We start from the raw sequence: 26,347 nt of genomic DNA, 5'->3' as shown, positions 1-26,347 counted from the left end.
CCCTTTGCCAACTCCTTGTCTGTTGTCATCTGAGTTTTCAGCACTTTTCTGAAGAAGATTATACTTTAGGGTATGCTCATTGTAACTGCGTTAGGATTTCAATTCTTCATCCCTCAATTTGCATGCCTTTGCTTCTTTATGAAGGAGGAACAATTGGCCATTTTAATGATCTTACTTTTTTTTTAATTCTCCCCAGTATATTAGGTGGTAAGTTGGCATTTCTTTGGATGATTCCAATAGTGCCATCAAATTCATGTATAGTAGACTCTACCTTGAGTATAGGGATTCTAATTTTTCATAAGTACATACCCCTGACTGAAAACAAAGATGTAAATATTACCAATGACAAAAGTATCATTTAGGCCAGCAATTTAAGTAGGGAGCCAGAAAAAAGTTACCTGGACCAACTGGCCTAACATACTCTTCATGGGTATTTTCATTTTCAGGATACCTAGGATCAATGATGAGCTACCTTACTCCCTCCCTCTCTCATGTTCCCATTCCCCACCAAAAAAAAGGTTTTTGAAGAATACCCCTTTAACCACATATGAAAAGGAATGATGGAATGGAAATCACATTTTTTTTAAACAGAGATGGCACAAAAGAATTTATAAAGGATTCTTTGCACATAAATAATCTTCAGTTCTACACACACAAAAAGAGGTTTTAACCTGAGTTCTGAAATGTTTCTATGAACTTGTATCAACCAACAAACACTCAAGCTGGTAACACTTTGGAGAAATCGAGTTGAACAGGGAAGGAAGCCATTGTTCTACGCTATTAAGATTATGAGACTGGTCCCATCACCTCTCTCCGGACACTTGTTTATTTTTCTTCTTGTTCCTGTGAAGTATCTGGAATGAGACTTCAGGTCACCAGGCAAATGACAACCTATAACTTGGTAAATGATGTTTTGCTTGGCTTTCCTAAACGGGCATAGGAGCAGCTTCAATATCTCTAACCATTCCCATATGGCCTTCTCCTTTTCACTTTCCACCTGAAATGTTGCAAATGGGGCTCCTGTTTGAATGTTTAGCATGGGCCTCCCTAGTCTAAAAAGCTGTATGTTTCAGCTAAGGGTCTGGATGATACTGAAAAAAGTGCAGTGGTTGCTTTTTGGGGTATTACCTAGGGCCCTAATTGTTTCCTCTAAAGCCATTATTTGAAATAGTTGAGTCCTGTGACCAGGAAAAATTTCTCCAGGAACAGTTCAGAGTCCAGCACAGCTATGTGGGCAGCTCGGCCGATCAGGGCATTGGCAGTGTTGGGCAGAGCGTGGAACACGTTGTGTCGAATTACAGTGCAATCCTTGGCCTCAATCAGAGGTTGGAGAAGGTTGTTGATCATCTCAACATAAACCGGGCCTGAAAATTGGGTAGAAAAAGAGGTCACTGACAATATAGCAGTAACTGCTTAATAATTTTCTGCTTGGACTAAAAGTCCTTCTGTCAATTTCCAAATGAGGTGAAATCATTAACTCATGAACAGGGACTCTTAAAACTTTGTGCGTACTGGACCCCTTTGACCTACACAACTATTGAATGAATTTTTTTTTAATGCACCAGGAAATAGACAAGATTGCAAAGGAAATCATATTAAATTATAGTTACCAAATATATAGATAGTATGTATGTATTTGTAGTTTACATCCCCTGCTCTAGAATTGTAAGTTCTACAAAGTATGTTTCTTTTTAAACATTTTTAAATTGTTAAGATTTTTTTGATTTTTATTTTTAGTTCCAAAATATCTCCTTTTTGCCTCATCTGCCATGCATAGATGTGGCAAGAAATATGATACATATGAAGTCAGACAAAATATTTTCACATTAGCCACATTGAGGGGAAAAAATAAAGAAAATAATATGCTTCAATCTATACTCAGAATGCATCAGTTCTCTCTGTGGGGGTGGATAGCATTTCTCATCATGACTCCTTTGTCATTGTTGTGGATCATTGTATTTATCGGAGTGGCTTAGTCTTTCACAATTGAGTATCTTTACAATATTGCTTTTATAATGTTAACAATGTTCTACTAGTTCTGCTCGCTTCTCTTACAAAGTACATTACTCACAAGTACCCTACCTTGAATGGAGATTTTTGGCATTCAGTAATTCACAGATGTTTATATAAATGCTAAATGCAGCTTATATTTTAAGCAAATAAAAAACTGAGAGCATTAGTGGATAAAGTTGCCTATTTTATATATCTGTTGTGAAAGTTCCTCATTTGTTACCTTTATTTGTGTTGTCAGCTGGAGGTTCCAGGACAAACAACTGAAATCATTTTTATTTAATATACTCTTGGACCCAAAACAAGCAAGGCCTGACAATACTGTAGGATGTGACCTACCTATATGCCTGTCCTTGAGGGCCATTTTACACATTTCAATTCTTGCTGAGTGAAATGGCACATACCAGTCTTGAGGAGAAGTGACCAACACAACATTTTTATAAGGATGGTAAAGTAGAGTTATGATTATTTTAGAAATGAAGGAAGCTCAAGCTTAGAGAAGTAAAGACCTTTTTTTTTTTTAAATTCACATAGGATTGAACTCAGGAACCAGGACTTGAACCCAAGCATTTTGACTTCAAGATTACTGCTTCTCCTACTACATCACACACTTCACATATCTCTATTAAATTCTGTCTGGGCACTAAAAGGGATAGCCATTGGGAATCTGATTAGCTGCCATTATGTTTCGAGAAAGTAGAGTGAACAGCTAGTCAAACATGATAGAGCAAAACCTTAGCCTAGGATAAGAGAATAAAAGAGGCAACATAGTATAGGAGATAGACAGCTAGCCTGATGGGTGGTCTCTCAGTGGTGAAAATCATCAGGGAACATGGACAAGAGACTCATATGATGTCAAGAACTGGATGGGTTGCAATCTGCATTACTAAATGCAATATCCACATTAATGAAATTCTAAATACATTTGAGTAATGCTTTCCTTACTAAGTAAGTTTGTTTTGAAGGATCAAATGGGTAAATTAATATGAAATTATCTTATCAAGAAAAGTACTATAAAAGTATGCAGTCCTTATTCTAGTATCCTAGACACATTGAATTCAGACACAATGGGCCCACTCCTTCAATCAATCTGTAATCCAACCACCAAGCATTCATAAAGCATCTACTACGTGTCCAGAATTATGCTAGACTCCTTTAAAAGTTGTAGTGGAACAAGTCAATGGCCAGATTCAAAATGGTAAGGAGTATTGATTTAAAGGAGAGGACTTTGGTTCACTGGTCCATTTGTCATTTCCTAAGAAAGGAGCTTATAAAGCAAAATTCTATATTACTGCTGAAGATGCATCTCACTGAGAGATAACCTAATGTAGTAGAAATACACTGAACTTGAAATTAAAGAATCTGAATTCAAATTCCAGATCTTCCTCTAATTAACCTAGACTTCCTGTTGCCATGGTTTTGTCATCTGTAAAATGAAGGGATTATATTGTATAAACTGATAATCCCATATCTATATTTCAACACTCAAATGGACCAGCGATCTAACTAATACATGTTTATTCTGTCACACTTAGTCATTTCACAAGATTCTTGTCTAAGAGTCTTTTATCCAACATGACTACGGTCTTTCCTTGGTTTTCCCACTATTTTGTGGACATCAGTATAACACTCAGACGGTTCAATAGTTATTCTTTCTTATAACATAGCTGGTCACTTTTTTTCTTCTCTGCTCATATGTCTTAAATGCAAGTCAATATTAGAAAGTCAGCTCATTGCAAGTGGGGATTGTGTATTCTGTGCATTTGTATTCCAATGGCTGGCACAGTGCTTAACCCATAGTAGGCACTTAATAAATGCTTTCTTCTATGGTTGATGGAACCTTGTTTGTTGCAGATTAGACCACCCTCATGCCATTTTTCATTATTCTTTGATCCATCTGCAAACTTGATCCTCTGGAGATTTTTGGCATTCAGTAATTCAGAGATGTTTATATAAATGCTAAATGCAGCTTATATTTTAATCAAATAAAAACTGAGAGCATTAGTGGATAAAGTTGCCTATTTTATATATCTGTTGTGAAAGTTCCTCATTTGTTACCTTTATTTGTGTTGTCAGCTGGAGGTTCCAGGACAAAAAACTGAAATTATTTTTATTTAGCATACCCAAAACAAGCAAGGCCTGACAATACTGTAGGATGTGACCTACCTGTATGCCTGTCCTTGAGGGCCATTTTACACATTTCAATTCTTGCTGAGTGAAATGGCACATACCGGTCTTGAGGAGAAGCGACCAACACAACATTTTTAAAATACTGAAGGCCTAGAACAAAGGGGAGAAATTATATTTTTTTTAACAAAGAAAGAATAAAAATTTCACATACTGTTCATTTTCTGGATTGTAAAAACAGAGTAGGCATTATTAAATGCTTGTTGTTCATCTAAGAATCTAATGCCTCTACATCACGACAAAGGCAGAATTGTAACCTGGAGAGTTTGTGCGATGTTATTATCACACTTTTCTCCTAAAGTCTTTGGACTTTATGGAAAAAAGTCTTCAGTGGTCCCTGAGTTATTCACAGTATAATGAGGGGGAAGGTACACAGAGGCCTGAGGGGTCAGCTATGTCCACTATCAGAGGAGCAGTCCCCAAATATCAGGGCCCATTTTGTATCCTCACACACTGTCCTGCTCTGAAGAGCTTTCTTGTATTCCTATGGCAGAACAGAAAGAAGGGAGAACAACACCTCTTGTGTCTTTCAGAATTCCTGTACCCATTGCACTTTTGAAAAGTGTGTTTTCTAGAGTGTTGATTTCTGTGTTATGCTAGAATATGACCCAAGGGACCAAATTCAATTTCAAAAGCAGCTACTGAATGTCTATTGCATAGTATATATTGTTTCAGGTAGTAGGATACAAATAGATATGTATATATGTATGGGTATATACATATATATATATATATACATATATATATATATATGTGTGTGTGTGTGTATGTGTGTGTGTGTATGCATATATATATACACACAAATATACATGTGTGTATGTATGTATTAAGAGGATACTCCTACTAAGTTGTGGTCATTACCATGTTCAGTTTAAAGGTAGTACAGGAACAAAGATACTGATGTAAATAACTACTCTAATCTAATGCCAAAACTACTGCATCTACTATTTGCCAGGCACAGTGATAAGTGCTATTTATAAAACCTCATTTGATACTCACAGCAACCCTGGGAGATAGGTGCTATTATTATCCCCATTTTACAGATGAGGAAGCTAAGACAAAGATTAAGAGAATTGTGCAGGGTCACACAGGTAGAAAGTGTCTAAGGTCAGATTTGGGCTTTCTGACTCCAGGCCTAGAATAATATTTACTAGCTGTCTTAGATGGCTCATATAAAATTAAACTTGATAAATAAAAAAAAATTGAGAGGTACAACACAACAATTGGTTTTGTGAGGCCTGGGGTTTATAATTATCGAGGAGCAGAATTAAGGAAGACTTCATGGGAGACTTTATATTGGATAGTAGTTAATTTTTTCTGTCATTCCACTTTCTAACAAGATAGTTCAGTCCTGGCCATTTCCACTATGGCCATCTCTTCGCCAGTTATTCTTGAATGCCACTATATCCTCTCAAACAGAGACTTCATGCATCAGAACTTAAACATCTCAACTATGGAACTCTCCATCTGGGGACCTTGCTATCTGCCAACTGTAGCCTTGCTTTGCACTCCATTCCAGCCATTTTCTTCCTGCATTCTTACTTGTCATCATACGGGGATCCCATATCCTCACCCCAACACATATACACTTTCCAGCTCTGGAAATGTAATCAATTTAATATCCCCATTGCTACTGCAAATGGCATGTCAAGAAATTTCCCTATGGATCTACTCACCACCCCGGGGACTTCCCAAACCAAACATTAGTTTATCACTTGTTTACTCTGTCTACCACTCCTCTGTGTGTGTGTGTGTGTGTGTGTGTGTGTGTGTGTGTGTGTGACTCTATTGGAATATAAGCTCTTGTTTATTTTTATCGTTAGTACTTAGCAAGTACTTGTTAAATGAGATTTTTGTAAAGTGTTTAGCACAATGCCTAAAACATAGCAGGCACTTAAATTCTTGTTCCTTTATTAAATGCTCTTTCATTCATTCATTTTTTTTAATTAATTGAACCATTAGAACCACTTCCTTTTATTTACTTTTTCTTGTTTTTATGATTTATAATTTTTTTTCTTTTTTTAATATCACTACCTTTTTTCATTGACTCCTCTCCTTTACTCCCACATATCCCAGACTGCATAAGAAATAAGGATGATCAAGCAAAACAAATGACCACATTGGTCATATGTGAATTTCCATATGTCTATTCCATCATTTCTCTAATGAGAAGCAAGAGGCATGTTTCATTTGGTTTCATTTCCATGGCCTCGGCTTCCTTCTAATTCCTCTCCCCAGACATGTATAACAGCTAGACCACCTGTCTTTTGGCTCAGTTGGTACAGGAAACATTTGCGCAAATCTGTGTTGTCCCTGAAGGTCAGCTGTAAAAGGGACCCAGATTTCTTCAGCTTTTGCATTAGCCACAAACCTAGTAAAACAGAGACATGGTCAAGAATCTATTTCTTTGCATTCTCCATGGTCGTACTAACAACATAAGGGGTGAGGGACACTGGAAATACCACTTATGTTCAGAGGTTATTGCAGGAGTTGAAGGAAAATGTAAAGCTTGCTAGGTTCATAAATTGAGAGTTGGGAGGGACCTTTGACCATTAGCCTCACCTTCTCTTTCTAAAAATGAGGGAACTGAGGTACAGAATGGCTAAGTGTAGGGATATGTAAGGACAGAGAAGTAATAAATTTCAAAGGTAAGATTTTTATATCAACTCCTCTGATTGTGGAACTAGTGTTCTTTTGACTTTGAATTTGCGAATAAATGTCTAAGGTGGCTTTGAACACAGGTTTTCTGGCTGGCAGTGAGCTCTCCCCAACCTTGGCCGAATCTTCTAACCTCTCAAGAGTTTGATTTACTTAGATGTGAAGCTGCAATATCTACCCCCAAATCCTTTTACAGGGATCCAATAAGATAGTAAATGTGATAAAAAATCAAATAAAAATATTTGAAAGGACTTTGCAGACATTATAATGTCATACAAATACTAGGTATTATAGCAATTGTGAAAGGATATAAGAGGTGTTCTTTATATTTTAAAGATGGAGAAAAGGGGAACACCCTCAGATATCTATAGCATTTTTAAAAGAATTTCAAAGCCCCTTCCAAGCAACAATCCTCAATGGCAAGTAGTACACATATTATCATATCCATTTTATAGATGAAGAAATTGGGGAGGAGGGAGGTCTTAGCAGTTTTAAATACTTGTCCATGGTGATGACACTTATTCCCTCATCTGTAAAATGGAGATGATAATAGCACCTACCTCCAAGGCTGTTGTGAAGATCAAATAAGACACTGATTGTAAAGAGCTTTGTAAACCTTAAAGGCCTAAATGAATGCCATCTATTATTTTATTCATTATTTACCCATTTGCTTATTTGTTTGTTTATTAAGAATTCTAAGCAGGAAATTAATTCAGACCAAGTCCAAGTCTTCCTCTAATATCCCACCATGGCACATGGAAGTGACTATGTGCTTAGGAAGTCTATTTCAAGGGAACAGGAAAATTGGCAGGCCCTAACAGACAGGAGATGGAGTCAGTATTGAATTGAAAAGGGATATGGCTCAGTAAAGGCTTACCTGTACTAACAAGAGTACTGTTGTTGTACAGTGTCCCCAAGTGCGGCCCAGAGAGAGAGAGAAAGGTATGTAGCTTGTTGAGGTAATACCGAAAACGAGGCCGCGTCAATACTGATCGGATGATAATGTTGCCAAGGGAATGGCCAATGAAGCTATTTGGAAAAACCAAAGGATATGAGTCCATTAGACTGTGCTCTCCTTAGGGTGTGGTATGTGTTACATCTACCCATGCATGCTTAGCACCTATCACAGTGCCATGAACATAGTAGATGCTTAGTAAATGTTGAATGGAATCTTGTTCAATAAATAAGCATTTAAGTATCATCCCCTCTCAGGCTGTCCAACAAGCAGCAAAAAATAAATGCTGTCTAAGTTATCTTTTTCTCACTTCTTCACCTGGAGTGTTTTTACCTGATTCGAGAAATGGACAGATTATACAACTGGATATGCTGAATGATCTCATCTAGTAATCGGTCTGTCATTGTGTCGAAGTCAGCAAAAGTGTCACTCTGAAAGAAGAGAAAACAAAGGGGGGACTTATGAAGGTACAACAATGAACCAGAACTGCAGACCATAAATTTCTTTTGTGATTGTACAACCACATCATGGTATGTTATGGGTAGGGTTCTAGAATGGAGGTAGGAAAATCTACTTCTCTATCACTTACAACCTTTATGATCCTGGCCAAGTTGTGCCACCTCTATGAGACTCAAGTGCTTCATCTCTAAAATGGGAAAGTGGACATAATCATATTTATATTCCCTGCTTCATAGGGGTATGAGTGGACTGGAGTCATTTTACTGGAGAAGAGATGTAGGTGCAGTGTGAGAGATAGGAGATATCCTTCCGAGTATTTGAGGGGTTGTCCACTGAAAGCATGATTAAATTTGTTTTTTCGTTGAAAGGGACAAAAAAAGCCATAATTAGAAATTACGAAGATTCAACTATAGGCTTGATTTAAAGTGGGGGAAGGGGATATGTATCTGTGTGTGTGTGTGTATATATATACACATGTATATACATACACATGTAGAATAGGTGTGTGTTTTTATATGTTTCCTTTTTACATATAAATATATATATATATGTGTGTGTGTGTGTGTGTGTGTGTGTGTGTGTGTGTGTGTGTGTGCATGTGTATATTAGATAGACACACATTTCCCTGTCCCTCTGTTCTACATGTCTGGGGAGGGAAATTGGAAAACAGCTGAGGCCATAGAAATGAGACCAAATAAAACATGCCTCTTGCTTTCCATTAGAGAACTGGTGCAATGGAGGTGTAGAGTTGGGCATATGCATTCAGACATGACCAATATGCTCCTCTGTTTTGCTCAACTATCCTTGTTTTTTATAATGGCTGGGTTATATGGGAGTAAGGGGGAGGAGTCATTGCAAAACAACAGTGATATCAAAAAAGAAATATATGTATATACATATATACATACATACACACATATATATATACATATCTATCTATCTATCTAGATATATATATATATATATATGTGTATGTATGTATGTATGTATACTATATAATTTATGTGCTATCCAAAAAAATGAGATTCCCTAGTAGTTCATGGCTCTGCCTCACTAGATGTCTTCAAGTAAAGACTAGATAATTGCTGGTTGGACATTATATGGAAGAGCCCATATTTGAATGTGAGAAGCCGGTAAGGAGGTTCCATTCTGAGATTCTGTGATTCTCTGATCACTTAGCTCAGTCTCTTCATATTAGAGATGAGGAAAGAGAATATACATAATTTGCCCAAGATCACATAGGCAGACCCAGATTTGAACTCAAGTTCTCTGATGCTCTTTCCACACCAAGGTGTTACAACATTTTTTCTTTTTAAGCTTATGCAAAGTTACTGACATTTGTGGCAGAATGAAATAATTGTTTAACTTCCAGAATCAGCGGTTAATCATCTTGTTTAAAGATGTGGGTTTCTTGCTCTAATGGGAATCAGAATCAATTTCCGACCTAAGTAGATATGCGAGAAATTATCATCAAGTACTGATGCAGACACTGTTGGAAAATATACCTCTAGCAACGAATGCTTTCATGAGTCAACATGCCTTGCTAATGTCGGCCCACTCAGAGGATTCCCCACTAGGGACAATTCACTCAGCACTCTTCAAGATGAACAGATGAAGGAGACAGATGTAATTTATAAGGTTTCTGCTGGGGGATAATAGAATCACGGAATCTCAGAGTTGGAAGAGGCCTCAAGGTTGGGTCTGAACCATTCCTGAACAAAAACCCTCCTCAAATGGACATTTGGCTTCTATATGAAGCTCTCTAGTCAGGGGAGACACATTACCTTCTTAAACAGCCCATTATATTTGTTATTCACCACCCCCACCCCGTATCAAGGCTAAATCTGACACTTTGCCTTTCTACTGCTACTAGTTCTGTTGTCTTATGCCAAGCAGAAAATAGTCTAGTCCTTTCCCACATTACAGCCTTGCATATATGTAAAGATAATGGTCATGACACTACTCCTATTTTCCCCTAAATGTATTCTCCATCAGCTAGTGCTTGCAGGTTATCATCTCATTCATCAATACATATAATGGTGATGAACCTGTAGTTAATGACATTTAAGAACTGAAGGGAATAGGAATATTTAGCCTTAATTCCTGCCCTTACAATCTTCTTACACCTTAAACCATCACTCCTTGCATCTCTCCTCCCCCCCCACCCCTGCCACACACACACACACACACACACACACACACACACACTTATTGCAAGCCAGTGATACTGGCTTCCTTGCTGTTCCTTGAACCAAACACTCCATCTTTTAGCTCTGGGCATTTTCACTGACTGTCCTTCAAGCATGGAATGCTCTCCCACCTCTCTTTTAATTCTAGTCCTTTCCCTATTGTAATTATTTCCTATTTATCCTGATATATCTTGCTTTGTATATATTTGTTTGCATGTTGTCTCCTTGTTAGACTGTAAGCTCCTTGAGGGCGGAGTCTGTCTTTTGCCTCTTTCTGTATACCCAGTAATTATTAAAGTGCCTGAAACATAGTAGGCACTTAATAAATGTTTTTTGATTGATTTGTCTCTGCTTCCTAGTTTTCCTGGCTTCCTTCAAGTCCCAGATAATATCCCACCTTCTACAGGAAACTTTTCTTTTTCATCAGTTGACTTTTTATCATCTGTTGACTATTTTGTTTATACTATTCAATGCTTGTTTGTATATAGTTGTTCCATGTTATCTCCATTGGATTCTGACCTCCTCGAAAAAGGGATTGTCTTCTATCCTGCCACACAGTAAGCACTTAACTGTTGCTATTGTTTGTCCTTTGTTCTTGAAGAGGACTACTACAGGAAGGTGATGCCATGACTTGCAAGTAAATTTGATTTAAGTGAGGGAGGGCTGTGTAGAGTCACCGGCCTCACTCTCTCCTCCGGAGCCATCTGGGTCCAGTGGCCAGATACAGATCAGGATAAATGGAGATGGCCCCAGATGCACTGAGAGACCTTGGCCTCCTTAAGCTAAGGTTTTCTGAGTTCTCAGTTTGATTGAGGCAATGCCTACTCAGTGATTAAGGCCAGGTAAGAAATGAGCCCCTTTTACCTAAATCCCCGCCCCCCAAAAAGAATCAATTTGAGAGGTGAAGACCCTCAGAGCTTCTGGCCAAAACAGAAACAATTACTATTTACATTCACTCTGAGCCACGAGGGCCAACTAAGTAGGTCCTGGAGTGGGACCTATTATTGGTCAATCAATGAGAGCCAGAGTGAATTGGGTTTAAGACATGGTCCTTAAAAAATTGGAATTGAGCAAATGGAAGTTAATGACTATGAGCAATCAAGAAACAATAAAACCAAAAGAATGAAAAAAATAGAAGACAATGGCCACTGGGTGTTGCCAGCAGACATATCTACCAAGTTCTGCAGATGGAGTCAGTACAGAGACCCAACACACCCGCAGGACCAAAGGGAATTAACCTGTGATGCACAAGCTACAACATTAATGATCTTTCTTAATTCTAGTGTCTTCCATCTGGTGATTATTTCCCAGGTATGGTGTATAGAGCATGGTCATACATAGTTATTTGCATGTTTTCTCTCCCATTAGATGGTGAGGGTCATTAGAGAAGGGACTGACTTTTGTTTTCTTTGTATCCCCAAGTGCTTAGCACAGTGCCTGGTAAATAATAAGCACTTAATAAATGTTTCTGACTGATATGTTCAGCTTTCTGGTGCCTCATTTGAATACACTGCTAATGAAACATTCCATATCCAAAAGCCTCAGGTCCTTGACATTCCTAATTTATAAAATGGGCAGAATATTTCTCCTACTTTCTCTCACGACTGACACAAAGGGCCAAGATGGTGGCTGGAAAGCAGAAACTTGTGTGAGCTCCCTGCCAGGTCCCTCCAAAAACCTATAAAAATGGCTCTGAACAAATTCCAGAGCTGTAGAACCCACAAAATAGCAGAGGGAAGCAGGGATCCAGCCCAGGACAGCCTGGATGGTCACTGGATGAGACCTATCACGCATGGAGCAGAGGGGAGCAGAGCTCAGTGTGGGTCACGGCAGAACCAACCAGAATGGGATCCTGGCGGAAAAAGCCCTAGCACCCTGAATCAGTGAGCTGTGGCAGTTACCAGACTTCTCAACCCACAAACACCAAAGACAACAGAGAAGGTTAGTGGGAAAAGTTGCAGGGGACAGAGTGAAAAGAGTTCACTGTTCGGCCACCGCACCAGGGGCAGCAGGGGTGGTGCAGCTACAGAACAACAGCTGCAGTTGCTTCAGGCCCTAGGCCCACATGTTGGGAGGAATTAAATGGCGGATCAGAGCAGGAGGGCACAGCCTGCTTAAGATTTGTGTCAGGTCCGGGTTGGCGATTCTTGGGAAGGAGGAGTACTGGTGTGGCAGAGCTGGCTGTACAGAAATAGCTCTGAAATCAACGGTGCATCTCCTCATGCTTGGAACAAAGTACTCTTTGCTCTACAAGCAGTCATACCCCAACAAAAAATTCAAGGGTCAAGTAAGTTGGCTGGGAATATGGCTAGGCAGTGAAAACACACTCAGACTCAGTCTCAGACCTTGGAATCTTTCTTTGGTGACAAAGAAGACCAAAACATACAGCCAGAAGAAGTCAACAAAGTCAAAGAGCCTACAACAAAAGCCTCCAAGAAAAACATGAACTGGTTTCAGGCCATGGAAGAGCTCAAAAAGGATTTGGAAAAGCAAGTTAGAAAAGTAGAGGAAAAATTGGGAAGAGAAATGAGAGTGATGGGAGAAAACCATGAAAAACAAGTCAATGACTTGCTAAAGGAGACCCAAAAAATACTGAAAAAATATTGAAGAAAACAACACCTTAAAAAATAGACTAACTCAAATGGCAAAGGAGCTCCAAAAAGCCAATGAGGAGAAGAATGCCTTGAAAGGCTGAATTAGCCAAATAGAAAAGGAGGTCCAAAAGACCACTGAAGAAAATACTACCTTAAAAATTAGATTGGAGCAAGTGGAAGCTAGTGACTTTATGAGAAATCAAGGTATTATAAATCAGAACCAAAGGAATGAAAAAGTGGAAGACAATGTGAAATATCTCATTGGAAAAACCACTGACTTAGAAAATACATCCAGGAGAGATAATTCAAAAATTATTGGACTACGTGAAAGCCATGATCAAAAAAAGAGCCTAGATATCATCTTTCAAGAAATTATCAAGGAGAAATGCCCTGATATTCTAGAGCCAGAGGGTAAAATAGCAATTGAAAGAATCCACCAATCGCCTCCTCAAAAAGATCCCAAAAAGAAAACCCTTAGGAATGTTGTCACCAAATTCCAGAGCTCCCAGATCAAGGAGAAAATATTGCAAGCAGCCAGAAAGAAACAATTTGAGTATTGTGGAAAAACATTCAGGATAATACAGAATCTAGCAGCTTCCACATTAAGGGACCGAAGGGCTTGGAATACAGTATTCCAGAGGTCAATGGAGCTAGGATTAAAACCTAGAATCACCTACCCAGCAAATCTGAGTATTATTCTTCAAGGCAAAATATGGATTTTCAATAAAATAGAGGACTTTCAAGCTTTCTCAGTGAAAAGACCAGAGCTGAATAGAAAATTTGACTGTCAAACACAAGAATCAATAGCAGCATGAAAAAGAAAATAAGAAAGAAAAATCATAAGAGACTTACTAAAGTTGAACTGTTTTGTTTACATTCCTACATGGAAAGATGATGTGTATGATTCATGAGACCTCAGTATCATAGTAGCTGAAAGGAATATGCATATATATATACATATGTGTGTATGTATGTATATATATAAATATATATATACACACATGTGTGCGTCTATGTATGTATATATGTAGGTGTGTATATATATACATATATGTATATATATGTATATATACACATATATAGACAGAGGGCACAGGGTGAGTTGAATATGAAGGGATGATATCTAAAAAAATAAAATCAAATTAAGGGACAAGAGAGAAATGTATTGAGAGAGGGAGAAAGGGGGAGATAGAATGGGGTAAGTTATCTTGCATAAAAGTGGCAAGAAAAACTGGTTCTGTAGGAAGGGAAGAGGGGGCAGGTGAGGAGGAATGAGTAAATCTTGCTCTAATTGGATTTGACTTGAGGAGGGAATACCATATACACTCAATTGGGTATCTTACCCCACAGGAAAGAAGGAGGAAGAAGATAAAAAAAGGGTGATGATGGAAGGGAGGGCAGACAGGGGGAGGAGGTAATCAAAAACAAACACTTTAGAAAAGGGACAGGGTCAAGGGAGAAAATTCAATAAAGGGGGATAGGTTAGGAAGGAGCAAAACATAGTTAATCTTTTACAACATGAGTACTGTGGAAGGATTTTACATAATGATACACACGTGGCCTATGTTTAATTGCTTGCCTTCTTAGGGAGGGTGGGCAGGGAGGGAAGAGGGGAGAGAATTTGGAACTCAAAGTTTTAAAAACAGATGTTCAAAAACAATAAAAAAAAGTTTTTGCATGCAGCTAGGAAATAAGATACATAGGCAATGGGGCATAGAAATTTATCTTGCCCTACAAGAGAAGAAGGGAAAGGGGGAGGGGAAGGGAGTGGGGTGACAGAAGGGAGGGCTGACTGGAGAACGGGGCAACCAGAATAAAGGCCATCTTGGAGTGGGCAGCAGGGTAGAAATGGGGAGAAAATTCGTAATTCAAACTCTTGTGAAAATCAATGCTAAAAACTAAATAGATTAAATAAATTAAATAAAATTTAAAAAAGGAAAAAATGAATAAAAAAATATAAAAAAATACTGACATGAAGGAAAATATGAAGTTTCTCTATCTTAAAACGCTACAGAAATGTTAGTTGTAAATTGCTTATATTACCTCCAATTTACCCTGTCTATATTTTGTTTGTGTAAATTTGTTTGCATGTTGCCTCCCCATTAAACTCTGAGAGTCTTGAGGGCTGGGATTCACTTTTGACTTTCTTTGTACCCCCAGAACTTAGCACGGTGCCTGACAGGTAAGCTCTTAACAAACTCTTGCTGCCTAATTGAAAGATTGACTAAGCATTCTCTTTATCATCTCATCAATCTGAACATCCTACCTGATTCCTCTCAGACATCAAGAAGTCCAACTTTCCTCCAGGAAGGCCCAGTTCAATAAATGTCTTTACCAGGCGGAGGTCTGCGCTGTTACCTGGAAAGGATATATGTCCCCAGCTCCCATAAATAAATTCCCCCAAAAAGAAAGGCAAGTTGGTTTCCTTTACTGTTGTTTCAATTTTAAAGAATAAGGGTCTATTCATCAAACACATAAGGCACCTGAAAAATGACTACACAGAAACAACAAGTACTTAAGAATGTTCTCATACTCACTCCTTCTTCCTGGTTTTGACACTATTTTCCTTTGTTATCTCCCTCAAACTTACTAAAAGTATTTAATACCTTTGCTGAATATGAATGTGCAAAGTGCTATAAAATGCTAGAAATTGTTATTATTCCTCTAAGCCGTTCTGGGCCAATGGGGTATTCTGCTGTCCGACTAGGAGGACTGTGTGACTCATTGTCTCTTCCTGGCCATGACAACAGCAACAGCCCTTGACAATTCACCCAGTGTTCTCTCCTGAGCACCTCAGTTTCCAGCTTAGCGCAAGTGTTATCACTATTTACAGATTTGGAAACTGAGGCTCCAGAACTCAAAATTTCTGTATTTGATTTGAGCTTAGTTTTCATTTGCTCCCAGGGTCTGAAGAGGTTGTTGAAAATGTCCCAGAACATTCATAGAATTGTATAAGTTCTAATGGTCTTAATGGAGCATATCTATAATATCTATAATCCCTATTACTGGGATTCTCCTAAGGCTGGGGGAATCTCAAGATCTAGCGTTTTTTGCTGCAGTAGGGCTAAGCTGACCTGGTGTCTGCAAAAAAGTTCAGCATTCATATGGTGATTCTCCAGGAGGGCAGAGGGTGGTAGGAGGCCACCAGGTTGCCTAGGGAAAAACAAAGGAGCCCAGGATTGAAACTGAATAGGTCCACATTCCAATGCTTATCAGAGTGCCACTGACTCTGAGAGCAGGCTCTACACTTCCAACCTGGATAAAATAGGGAGACCCAGTCTTTCAAAAGAGAAAGCAGATAGAGAGATGAAAGGAGGGAGACACACACAGATAAAGACAGATAAGAGGGAGGTAGATATAGAGAGACAGAAAGAAAAAGGAACAAAGAGATACAGAGAGACAGAGACAGTCAGAGACAGATAATATAGAGATTCAGTAAAACAAAGACAAAGAGTGAGACAGAGAGAGAGACGGATATGAAGGGAGAGGAGAGGAAATGAGGGGAGAGGGGAGAAGGGGAGGGGAGGGGAGAGGAGAGAAGGGGAGGGGGGGAGAAAGGGGAGAAGGGGAGGTGAGGAGAGAGGAGAGAGATGAGGAGAGGAGAGGAGAGGAGGGGAGAGGAGGGGAGGGGAAGGGAGAGGAAGAGACTAGAAGGGAGAAGAAGTGGGCAATATAGAGGAGGGAGGCAGAGGAAGAGACAGAAACAGACACAGGAGACAGAGAAAGGAAGAACAGGAGATAAGGAGAGAGTTAGTTCCTGACTCTTAATTTTATGAACATAAAATGAAGCCCAGAGAAACAGTATGATTTTGCCAAAGCCACATTATAAAAATCATTAAGTGAGCCAGGAGAAAATTATCTTTGAATCTTCCTTTTCCCAATTGAAGAAAACTTTTCTCAAGCTAATCATTGGTTGCCACTTCACCTATTGCCTAACCTCTGGTTTTCATGCTTGGAGTTTCCTTCATATTCATGTCCTTGGGTGTCTATAGTACTTAGGCAGGAGGCAGTACTGGATCCTGGAAAGACTCGGGGTGAAGAAAAATCTGGTCCCAACTCTTAACACTAATTAGCTGTGTGACATTGGGACAAATAGCTTGCCTCTCAGGGCCACAGTTTCCTCCCCTGTAAAATGCTACTAACAAATAATACTCATTTTACCTAGTTTATGTGGTAGTTTTGAGGAAAATGCTTTATAAATTATAAATCTCTAACTTAATCTGGATTGTGCTCATTAAGAACTATAACAAGGAATTTTGTTCAGACTTACCATCCAACCCATGGACACAGATAACCAGATGAATCCCATCTTCCAAGTTCTCTTCCTCTTCCTCTGGTGGAAAATATGGCAAGTCAGAAGCTAGTACAGACAAGTCACTGTACAGATACTCTTCATTCTTCAGCTCTTTCTTAAATTTCTCTTTGGCCTGATAAAAACTGGAGAATATATTAATTAATCATAAGCCAAGCTGTATGTGTGGAGTTAAATTGGAAAATATGGGTTGGATATAACATAGAAGAAATGAACCTCTGTTAAGGAGCATATTGAGGGTGGGGTGGGAGTGCAGGGGGGGGGGGATGAAGTATGTCTTTTGTATGAAAAGAAAGAGGGAAACAATGTAATGTGAAGTCTTTCTCTCAACCAAAGCCCAATTCAATAAGGAACAATCACATAATTACCATATATGTAGCCTTAAGCTGGATTCTGAAGAAATAAAGCCTGGAGTTTACAATCTAGTTGGAAGGTATGACATGTAAAAACATATATAATACAAAATAATATGCACCAAGGCCATATGATAGTCACTATTACAGAGTGGAGAGAGCTTCAGAATAAGGAAGACTGAGGTCCAAGTACTGACTATGAACCTGGAAAATCACATAACCTCACAGTGTGCCCAGGCAATCCACTAAGACCATAAATTACAGATATTTCTTGGTAAAGGGAATTTCATTACTTAAAATTTTCTCAACCAATGAAATCAAAAATCTGTTCCTTTCTGTCCATGTCCTACTCTTCAAAAGGCATAAGGTGCATATTTATATGTATGTATATACACACGTGTGTGCATGTATATGCATATGTATGCACATGTATGTACACACGTGTGTTGTGTATATACAATAGTCTGAATAGATATGTATGTGTATATATATGTATGTGTATATATGTATATATGTGTACACAAACATGTAAGTGTGTGTGTGTATTATATATATATATATATATCTACTTATTTCTATACATATATAAATACTCTAAGGAGGAAAAGGTCATCATTACATTGTTACTGAAAGATCATTACTGATTAAAGGAGGAAAAATTAAGGAACACATTTTGGATAAGATAAACATTTGAGCTAAACAGTAAAGGAAGGGTAGTATTTCAATAGGTGAAGTTAGAGAGTAGGGTAATTTACTCAGTGGAAATAGTGTGAATAAAGGCACATAGACAGTAAAGTTTGAGGGATGTGGGGTAATGGCGAATGGTCCAGTTTGACTGGAGTATAGAGGATGTGTGGGGAAACTATGAGATGACTATAGAATTGTAGAAAGGTAACATGGCACCAGATTTAAGAAATGATTAAAGGGCTACCTAAGAAGTACCTGTTTCATCCTACAGGTAACAGGGAATCAAAAAAACAATTTTGAGAAGAATATCAATAATGAGTGTGCAGAAAATTAATCTGGCAATATGTAAAGGATGGACGGGAATAGAGGAACTGATGGAATAGTTTTGACTAGTGGCAATGAAAGTTCACATACTAGGTTAGCTCAAGAGAGAAGTGAAGAGATGACACATTCCATAGATATTTCAGATATGGAAGGATAGCACTCAGAAATTGATTACATGTCAAAAATGAAGGCAAAGGGGGACTTAAGAAAAACATCAAATTTGGGAGATGAGGCGAACAGTGCTGTTAACTTGATAAATGGGGAGGTCAGAGGAGGAGCAGGTTTTGATGAAAAGATAATACATTTGATGGGGGCAGAGCCAAAATGGCAGAGAAAAGGAAGAAACTCTCTTGACATCTCCTCTGAACCCCTCCAAACATCTTTAAATAATACCATAAAAGTTCCTGGAACAGGAGAACCCACAAAAGGATGAGGGAAAAAATATTCCAGCAAAAGACAACTTAGGTCAGCAGGAAAGGTCTGTTGCCACTGGGTGAGATTGGAGCATAGTCCAGAGCAGACTGTGCCAGCACTGAGTCAGCCTCAGCAAATCAGGAGCAGGTCTTAGGAACCACTCAATAAGCAATAGCAGCAGCAACAGCTGTTTCTGGAGCTCTCAGCCCACAAATGGTAAGGGATTCCAACAACTGGTGAGAAGGAGATTCTAGGGGTCTCTTTGCTAGCAGTGAGGCAGGACCCTGTTGCTTTGCCCATACTTGGATCCTGGTTGCAGCCTTGGGCGGCAGTTCCAGGGCAAGGATCAGCACTAGCAGACCAGAACTTGTGCCCCCAGTGAAACAGGAACCCTCCTCACAGTTCCAGGGCAGAAAAGAGTGCTTGTGGTAGCTCACAGACTAGAGCACTGGCCAGAAGAGTAGTAAAAACACCTTTCCTTAGATCAAACCTACTGGGAAGAACTGAAAACTTACAGGTCCTTAGAAGTATAACTGAAAACAGCTGCACAAAACCCATGAAGCTTGGGACAGTGTGCCATCCACCCTGGAAGCAGAGCCCTACTTTAACAAAGACTTAAATGTCAAGAAATAAGTTGACAAAATGAGCAAATAACAGAAAAAAATTCTGACCATTGAAAGTTATATGGTGACAAGGAAGAGCAAAACATACACTCAGAAGAAGAGAACAAAGTCGAAGTTCTTACATTGAAAGCCTCCAAGAAAAATATGAATTGGTCTCAGTCCATGAAAGAGCTCAAAAAGGATCTTGAAAATTATGTAAGAGGTAGAGGAAAATTGGGACGAAAAATAAGAGCAATGGAAGAAAATCATGAAAAATGAGTCAACAGCTTGATAAAAGAGACGCAAAAACATACTGAAGAAAATAATACTTAAAAAACAGGCTTGGGCAAATGGCAAAAGAGGTACAAAAACCCAATCAGGAGGAGAAAATATCAAAAAGCAACACTGGACAAATGAAAAAAGAAAAACTCCTTACAAAGTAGGATTGGACAAATGGAAAAAAAAAAGATACAAAAGCTCACTGAGGAAAATAGTTCCTTAAAAATTAGAATTGTGAAAATGGAAGAAAATGGAAGAAAAAATAAAACAACAATGAAAGAATGAAAAAAAAAATAGAAGACAATATGAAATATCTCATTGGAAAAACAACTGACCTGGAAAATGGATCCAGGAGAGAAAATTTGAAGATATTGGACGAACTGAAAACCATGAACATAAAAGAGCCTTGACATCATCTTTTAAGAAATTATCAAGGAAAACTGCTCTGTTATCCCAGTACTAGCTGGGATTGCTTGTGAAGGTTTTTGAGCAAATGAGTGATTTGATCATATGTGATGTATAATGTATAGGACCTCCTGAAAGAGATCCTAAAAGAAAACTCCCAGGAATATTATAGCAAAATTCCAGAGCTTTCAGGTCAAGGAGAGAATATTGCAAGCAGCCAAAATGAAACAACTCAAGTATTGTGGAGCCACAGTCAGAATAACACAGGATTTAGTAGCTTGTCTACATTAAAGACAGGAGGGCTTGAAATATGATATTCCACAGGGCAAAGAAGCTAAAATTACAACCAAGAATCACCTACCCAGAAAAATTGAGTATAATAATAGTGAGGAAAAATGTACATACAATGAAACAGAAGACTTTCAAGCATTCTTGATAAAAAGACCAGAACTGAATAGAAAAAAAAATTTTTAGTTAATTTATTTATTTTTAGTTTACCACACACAGTTCTACATAATTTTGAGTTCCAGATTTTCTCCACTCCCTCCCCCCTCCCTTCCCAAGACGGCACAGAATCTCATATAACTACCATGTGTAACTTCGCATTGAATTAATTTATACACTAGTCAAGTTGTGGAGAAGAATTATGACCAATGGAATGAATCATGAGAAAGAAGAAACAGAACCAAAAAAAAAAACAACCCTAAAACAAAAACAAAAGAGAAGCAAAAAAAGCGAGCATGTAGTGCGCCTCAATCTGTATTCAAACTTCATAGTTCTTTCTCTGGATGAAGATAGCATTCTCCATCATGAGTCCCCTGGAGTTGTCCTTGCACTTAGGTTGCTGAGAAGAGTGAAGTATGTCAGGGTTGGTCCTCATGGAATCCATATATCTGTGGCTGTGCACAACCTTCTCCTGGCTCTGCTCTGCTCACTCAGCATTATGTCGTGTAGGTTTTTCCAGGTTGTTACAAAGTCTGCATCATCCCCATTTCTTATGGCACAATAGTATTCCATCACCTTCATATACTACAGCTTGTTCAGCCATTCCCCAATGGATGGGCATCCCTTTGATTTCCAATTCTTGGCTACCACAAAGAGAGCCGCTATAAATATTTTTGTACATATGGGTCCCTTTCCCTCTTGTGTGATTTGTTTGGGATACAACCCTAGAAGTGGTATTGCTGGGTCAAAGCGTATGAACATTTCTATAGCCCTTTGGGCATAGTTCCAGACTGCTCTCCAAAATGGCTGGATCAGCTCACAACTCCACCAACAATGCAACAATGTTCCAATTTCCCCACATCCTTTCCAGCATTTATCATTCTCCTGCTTTGTTATTTTAGCCAATCTGACAGGAGAGATGCGGTATCTAAGAGTTGTTTTGATTTGCATTTCTCTAATCAGTAGTGATCCAGAGCATTTTTTCATATGCCTATAGATAGCTTTAATTTCTTCCTCTGAAAACTGCCTGTTCATATCCTTTGACCATTTCTCAATAGGGCAATGGCTTGTATTCCTATATATTTGGCTCAGTTCCCTGTATATTTTACATATGAGGCCTTTATCAGAGATACTAGTTGCAAAGATTTTCTCCCAATTTTCTGCTTCCCTCCTAATTTTTGTTGTATTGGCTTTTTTTGTACAAAAACATTTCAATTTGACATAATCAATGAATAGAAAAAATTTACTTTCAAATACAAGACTCAAGAGAAGCACAAAAAGGCAAAGGAAAATCAAAAGGGACTTAATAAGGTCAAACTATTTACAGTTTTACATGGGAAGATGATACCTTTAAGTCATAAGAATTTTCTCATTATTAGGGCAGTTGGAAGGAGTACATATAGACAAAAGGCACGGGTATGAGTTGAATATGAAGGGATGATAGCTAAAAAAATAAAATTAAAGGGAGAAAGAAGAATGTACTGGGAGAAAGGGAAAGGGAGAAGTAGAATAGGGTAAATTATCTCACATAAAAGAGGCAAGAAAAATCTTTTACAGTGGAAGGGAAGAGGGGGGAGGTAAGGGAAAGTGAAAATTCTCATCAGAATTGGCTCAAAGAGGAAATAACATACACACACAATTGGGTAGAGAAATCTATCTTGCCCTATAGGAAAGTAGGAGGGGAAGGGGATAAAAGAAGGGAGTGGTAGTGATAGAAGAGAAGCCAGATTGGGATGGCAGTAGTCAGAAGCAAAACAATTTTGAGGAAAACCAGGGTGAAAGGAAAGAGAGAATAGAATAAAGGGGGTGGCACATAAGATGGAAGGAGATAAAGTTTGCAATAGTAACTGTGAAAAAAAATGAAGCACGTTTCTTAGATAAAGACCTTAGTTCTCAAACATATAGAGAACTAACTCAAATTTATAAAAATAAGAGCCATTCTCCAATTGATAAATGATCAAAATATATGAACAATTTTCAGATGAAGTGATCAAAATTATCTGTAGCCATTTGAAAAGATGCTCTGACTCACTATTGTTTGGTGAAATGCATAATAAAACATTTCTGAGGTACTATCTCATACCTATTAGAATGGCTAATAGTATAGAAAAAAATGATGAATGTTGGAGATGATGTGGGGAAAAATGAGACATTAATATACTGTTGGTGGAGTTGTGAACTGATTCAACCATTCTGTAGAGCAATTTGGAACCATGCCCAAAGAGCCGCATATCCTTTTACCTAGCAATAATAAGACTGTATCCCAAAAAGAGATTAAAACATAGCAACAACACAGAAAGTACCTGTATATACAAAAATATTTATAGCAGCAATTTTCTGGGGGCAAAGAATAGGAAATTGAGGGAGTATCCATCAGCTGGGGAATGGCTGAACAAATTGTGGTATGTGATTATGATGGAATAGTATTGTGCTCTAAGAAATAATGAGCAGCATGCACTCAGAAAAGCCTGGAAAGAATTATGTGAGCTGATGCAAATTGAAATGTACTGTATACAAAGTAACAGCAATATTATTAAGATGATCAGCTGTGAATGATTTAGCCATTCTAGCAATACAATTATCCAACACAACTGTGAAGGACTTATGGTGAAAAATGCTGCCCATCCCCAGAGAAAGAACTGATGGTGTCTGAATACAGATTGAAGCATACTTTTCTTAATTTCTTTATTTTTTCTTGAGAGTTTTTGGGGGGAGAGCTATATTTTCTTTCACAACATGACAAATATGGAAATGTTTTGCATGACTACACATGTATAACCTATACCAAATCACTTGCCTTTTCAATGATGGGGGAGGGGGGAGATAATTTGGAACTCAAAATTTGAAAAGCAAATGTTAAAAATTGTTTTTATATGTAAATGGAGGAAAATACTAAATGTTTTTTTTTAAAAGATCATACATTTCATTCTGGTATTGTTGAATTTTGAGTGCTAGTTGGACATCTAGGGGTAGGGGCTGATAGCTAGTTGACAGTTTGTCCTGTTGTAGTGGAACATAGTAAAAAAAAGTCAGTTAGAACTGTAGCTACAGATCTGATCTTTATCCAGAGGGAGTCAATATCGTAGCTATGGAATTGAATGCGATTACTGGAGGAGAGAGTTTAGAAAGGAAAGGGGAATAAACATTTATTTAGCAACCACTATGTGCCAAGCACTGTGCTAAGTGCTATTGTTTTTTAAACAAATATTATCTCATTTCATTCTCACAACCATTTTGTGAAGTAGGTGTTACTATTATCTACATCTTATATTTTAGGAAACTGAGGCAACATGCCATTAAGTGACTTGCCTAGTATCACACAACTAATTATAGTCTAAGGCTGGTTTTAAACTCATCTTCCTGACTCCATCCTCAGAATTATATCCATTGCACTACCAGCTACCTCCAAAAAAGCATGAAGGATTGGATGCTGAGGAACATGAACTTTGGGGAGTGGAGAAAAGGAGGAAAAACCAGTAAAGAATATAGAGAAAATGAGGCAAAGCAGAGAAAATTGTGCCTCAGAATTAGGTACTGCTGTTGACAATTTGAAGATCAGTCAATAGTATCAAATGCAGGGAAAAAGTCAGGGTGGAAGAAGACAGAGACAATTCTATTGGAGTTGATGAAAAAGAAGTCACAGTGGCTGCTCTGAGGATGGCGTTAGTATAATGCTAGAAAAAGGAAACCAGATTATGGAGATCTGAAGAATAATGAGAAAGCAGAAGCAATGGATAGCACGGGTATTTTCAGAAAAGTGTGTCTATCAAAGGGAGAAGAGAAACTGGATGGTAGCCAGATGATATATTTAAACCAAGGGCAAGCTTTCTTAAGATAGGGGAGGTCAAAGTTTAGGAAGAAGGAATCAGTGAAGAGGAAGTGATTAAAGGTAACTGAGAAAGAATGCCACCAAATGTAGTGCGGAACAGGAGTTGTCAAAGAGATATTATGAAAAGCACAGGTATAATAACCAACCTTCTAAAAGGCCAAGGACACTTTTTGCCTTAACATAAAAATGAAAAGGAATAGAATGGGTGAAGAAATTGAGGATTAAGAATGGAATGAAAGGCACAAGGCAGAAATAAAAAGTCTGTCTTTTCTCAATTTGGCATACTCCTCCATGATTTCTAAAATATATGGAAAATTGGACTAGATAACCTTAAAAGTCATGTATAACTTCAGGATTCTAGTATTGCAAAACTATGATTTCAAGACTCTATGCATGAAAAATATTAAATATATTAATTTATATGTAAAATGTTAAATATATATTAATTTATGTGTATGTGTGTTGGATTTCTATGCATTTTATTCTAATATATATTTGGATTGCTTTGTCTGTCTCAATAATATGAACCAATCAGTATTTGTTAAGTTAATAAATATTATCGGCAAGGTATTGTTCTAGCTGCCAGGGATAGAAAAATGAAACAAATACCAGTGTCTGATATCAAGGAGATTACATTCTACTGGAGGTGAGGAATGAGTACATAAAATATAAACAGGTAAATCTATCTATCTATCTATCTATCCATTTATCTATCTATCTGTCTATCTTTCTGATAATCTAAGAAAGAAGGTGGCACTAGCAATCAGGAGTAAGAAGAAAAAAAATAATTTTCCTGTAAGTGAAAGCGAATAAGCTGAGCCTATAATTATGATGATGATCTAGTATTTTGTTTTACAAAGTCCTTTATATGAATTGTCTCCCTTAGGGGATTCTTGTAATGTCTTGAAGGCAGAGAATGTATGTCAACTAATCTTTGTATCTAAAGCATCTCAAACAAAACTTTGGATTTTTTTTTAATTGTTCGATTGTTTCAGTCATGTCCAAATCTTCATAATTGCATTTGGGGTTTTCTTGGCAAAGATAATGGAGTGGTTTGCCATTTCCTTCTTCAGTTTATTTTACAGAGGAGGAAAGTGAGGCAAACATGGTAAAGTGACTTGGCCAGGGTCACACAGTGTCTGAGGCCAGATTTGAATTCGGGAAGATCCAGCACTCCATCTACTGTGCCACCTAGCTGCCCCATGAACTTAGTATGTATCTAATCTCTATCGGAGTTGTTCTGTCATATGGAATAGAGGACCCAATCTTAAAAAATACCTCCCTTTTAAAACAAGAATCTTGATATAGATCCAAACTTTATCTCTTTTGAAATTTCTTTAGCTGGATAGTTAATGAACCAATATAAAAAATAATAAACTGAACTGGATGTGAATTGGTAATGAATAATTCAACAAACTATTCTGTTTGAAAAGTGCTTCATATTTCATGGAAATAAAATGGAATGCTTCAAAATAACCAGGGCCTCCTTGCATGCCAAGAAAACTGGGATTGTGAAAACCTGAATCTCCAATCCTCTGAATTCCAAAGGATTTTTTCTTCCTTCTCTCTCATTCTTGAGGGCAAGATTAGGGCCAAGGAGTGGGCATTATAGGAGAACAGATTTCTGTTCAATAGGGCCATAGAAA

At 38.0% G+C, this 26,347-nt stretch overlaps 1 protein-coding gene across 1 annotated transcript in view; it reads right to left on the bottom strand.

Moving 5' to 3' along the window:
• Positions 1-520: 520 nt before the first annotated feature.
• Positions 521-26,347, bottom strand: part of FAM135B (family with sequence similarity 135 member B) — a 231,562-nt gene continuing 205,735 nt past the window's right edge. The window contains exons 13-19 of the mRNA XM_036741454.1: positions 17,323-17,489; positions 15,319-15,410; positions 8,144-8,241; positions 7,733-7,884; positions 6,458-6,568; positions 4,177-4,290; positions 521-1,364 (exon numbers count right to left, since the gene is read on the bottom strand). Of these exons, the coding sequence (XP_036597349.1) occupies positions 1,159-1,364; positions 4,177-4,290; positions 6,458-6,568; positions 7,733-7,884; positions 8,144-8,241; positions 15,319-15,410; positions 17,323-17,489 (940 nt within the window). The 3' untranslated portion in view covers positions 521-1,158. The remainder of the gene's footprint in view (positions 1,365-4,176; positions 4,291-6,457; positions 6,569-7,732; positions 7,885-8,143; positions 8,242-15,318; positions 15,411-17,322; positions 17,490-26,347) is intronic.

Source organism: Trichosurus vulpecula, chromosome 1 (genome assembly GCF_011100635.1).
Source record: "Trichosurus vulpecula isolate mTriVul1 chromosome 1, mTriVul1.pri, whole genome shotgun sequence".
Classification (NCBI taxonomy): Eukaryota; Metazoa; Chordata; class Mammalia; order Diprotodontia; family Phalangeridae; genus Trichosurus; species Trichosurus vulpecula.
Note: the sequence above shows the minus strand (reverse complement) of the source record. Positions and strands in the feature narration are given on the sequence as shown.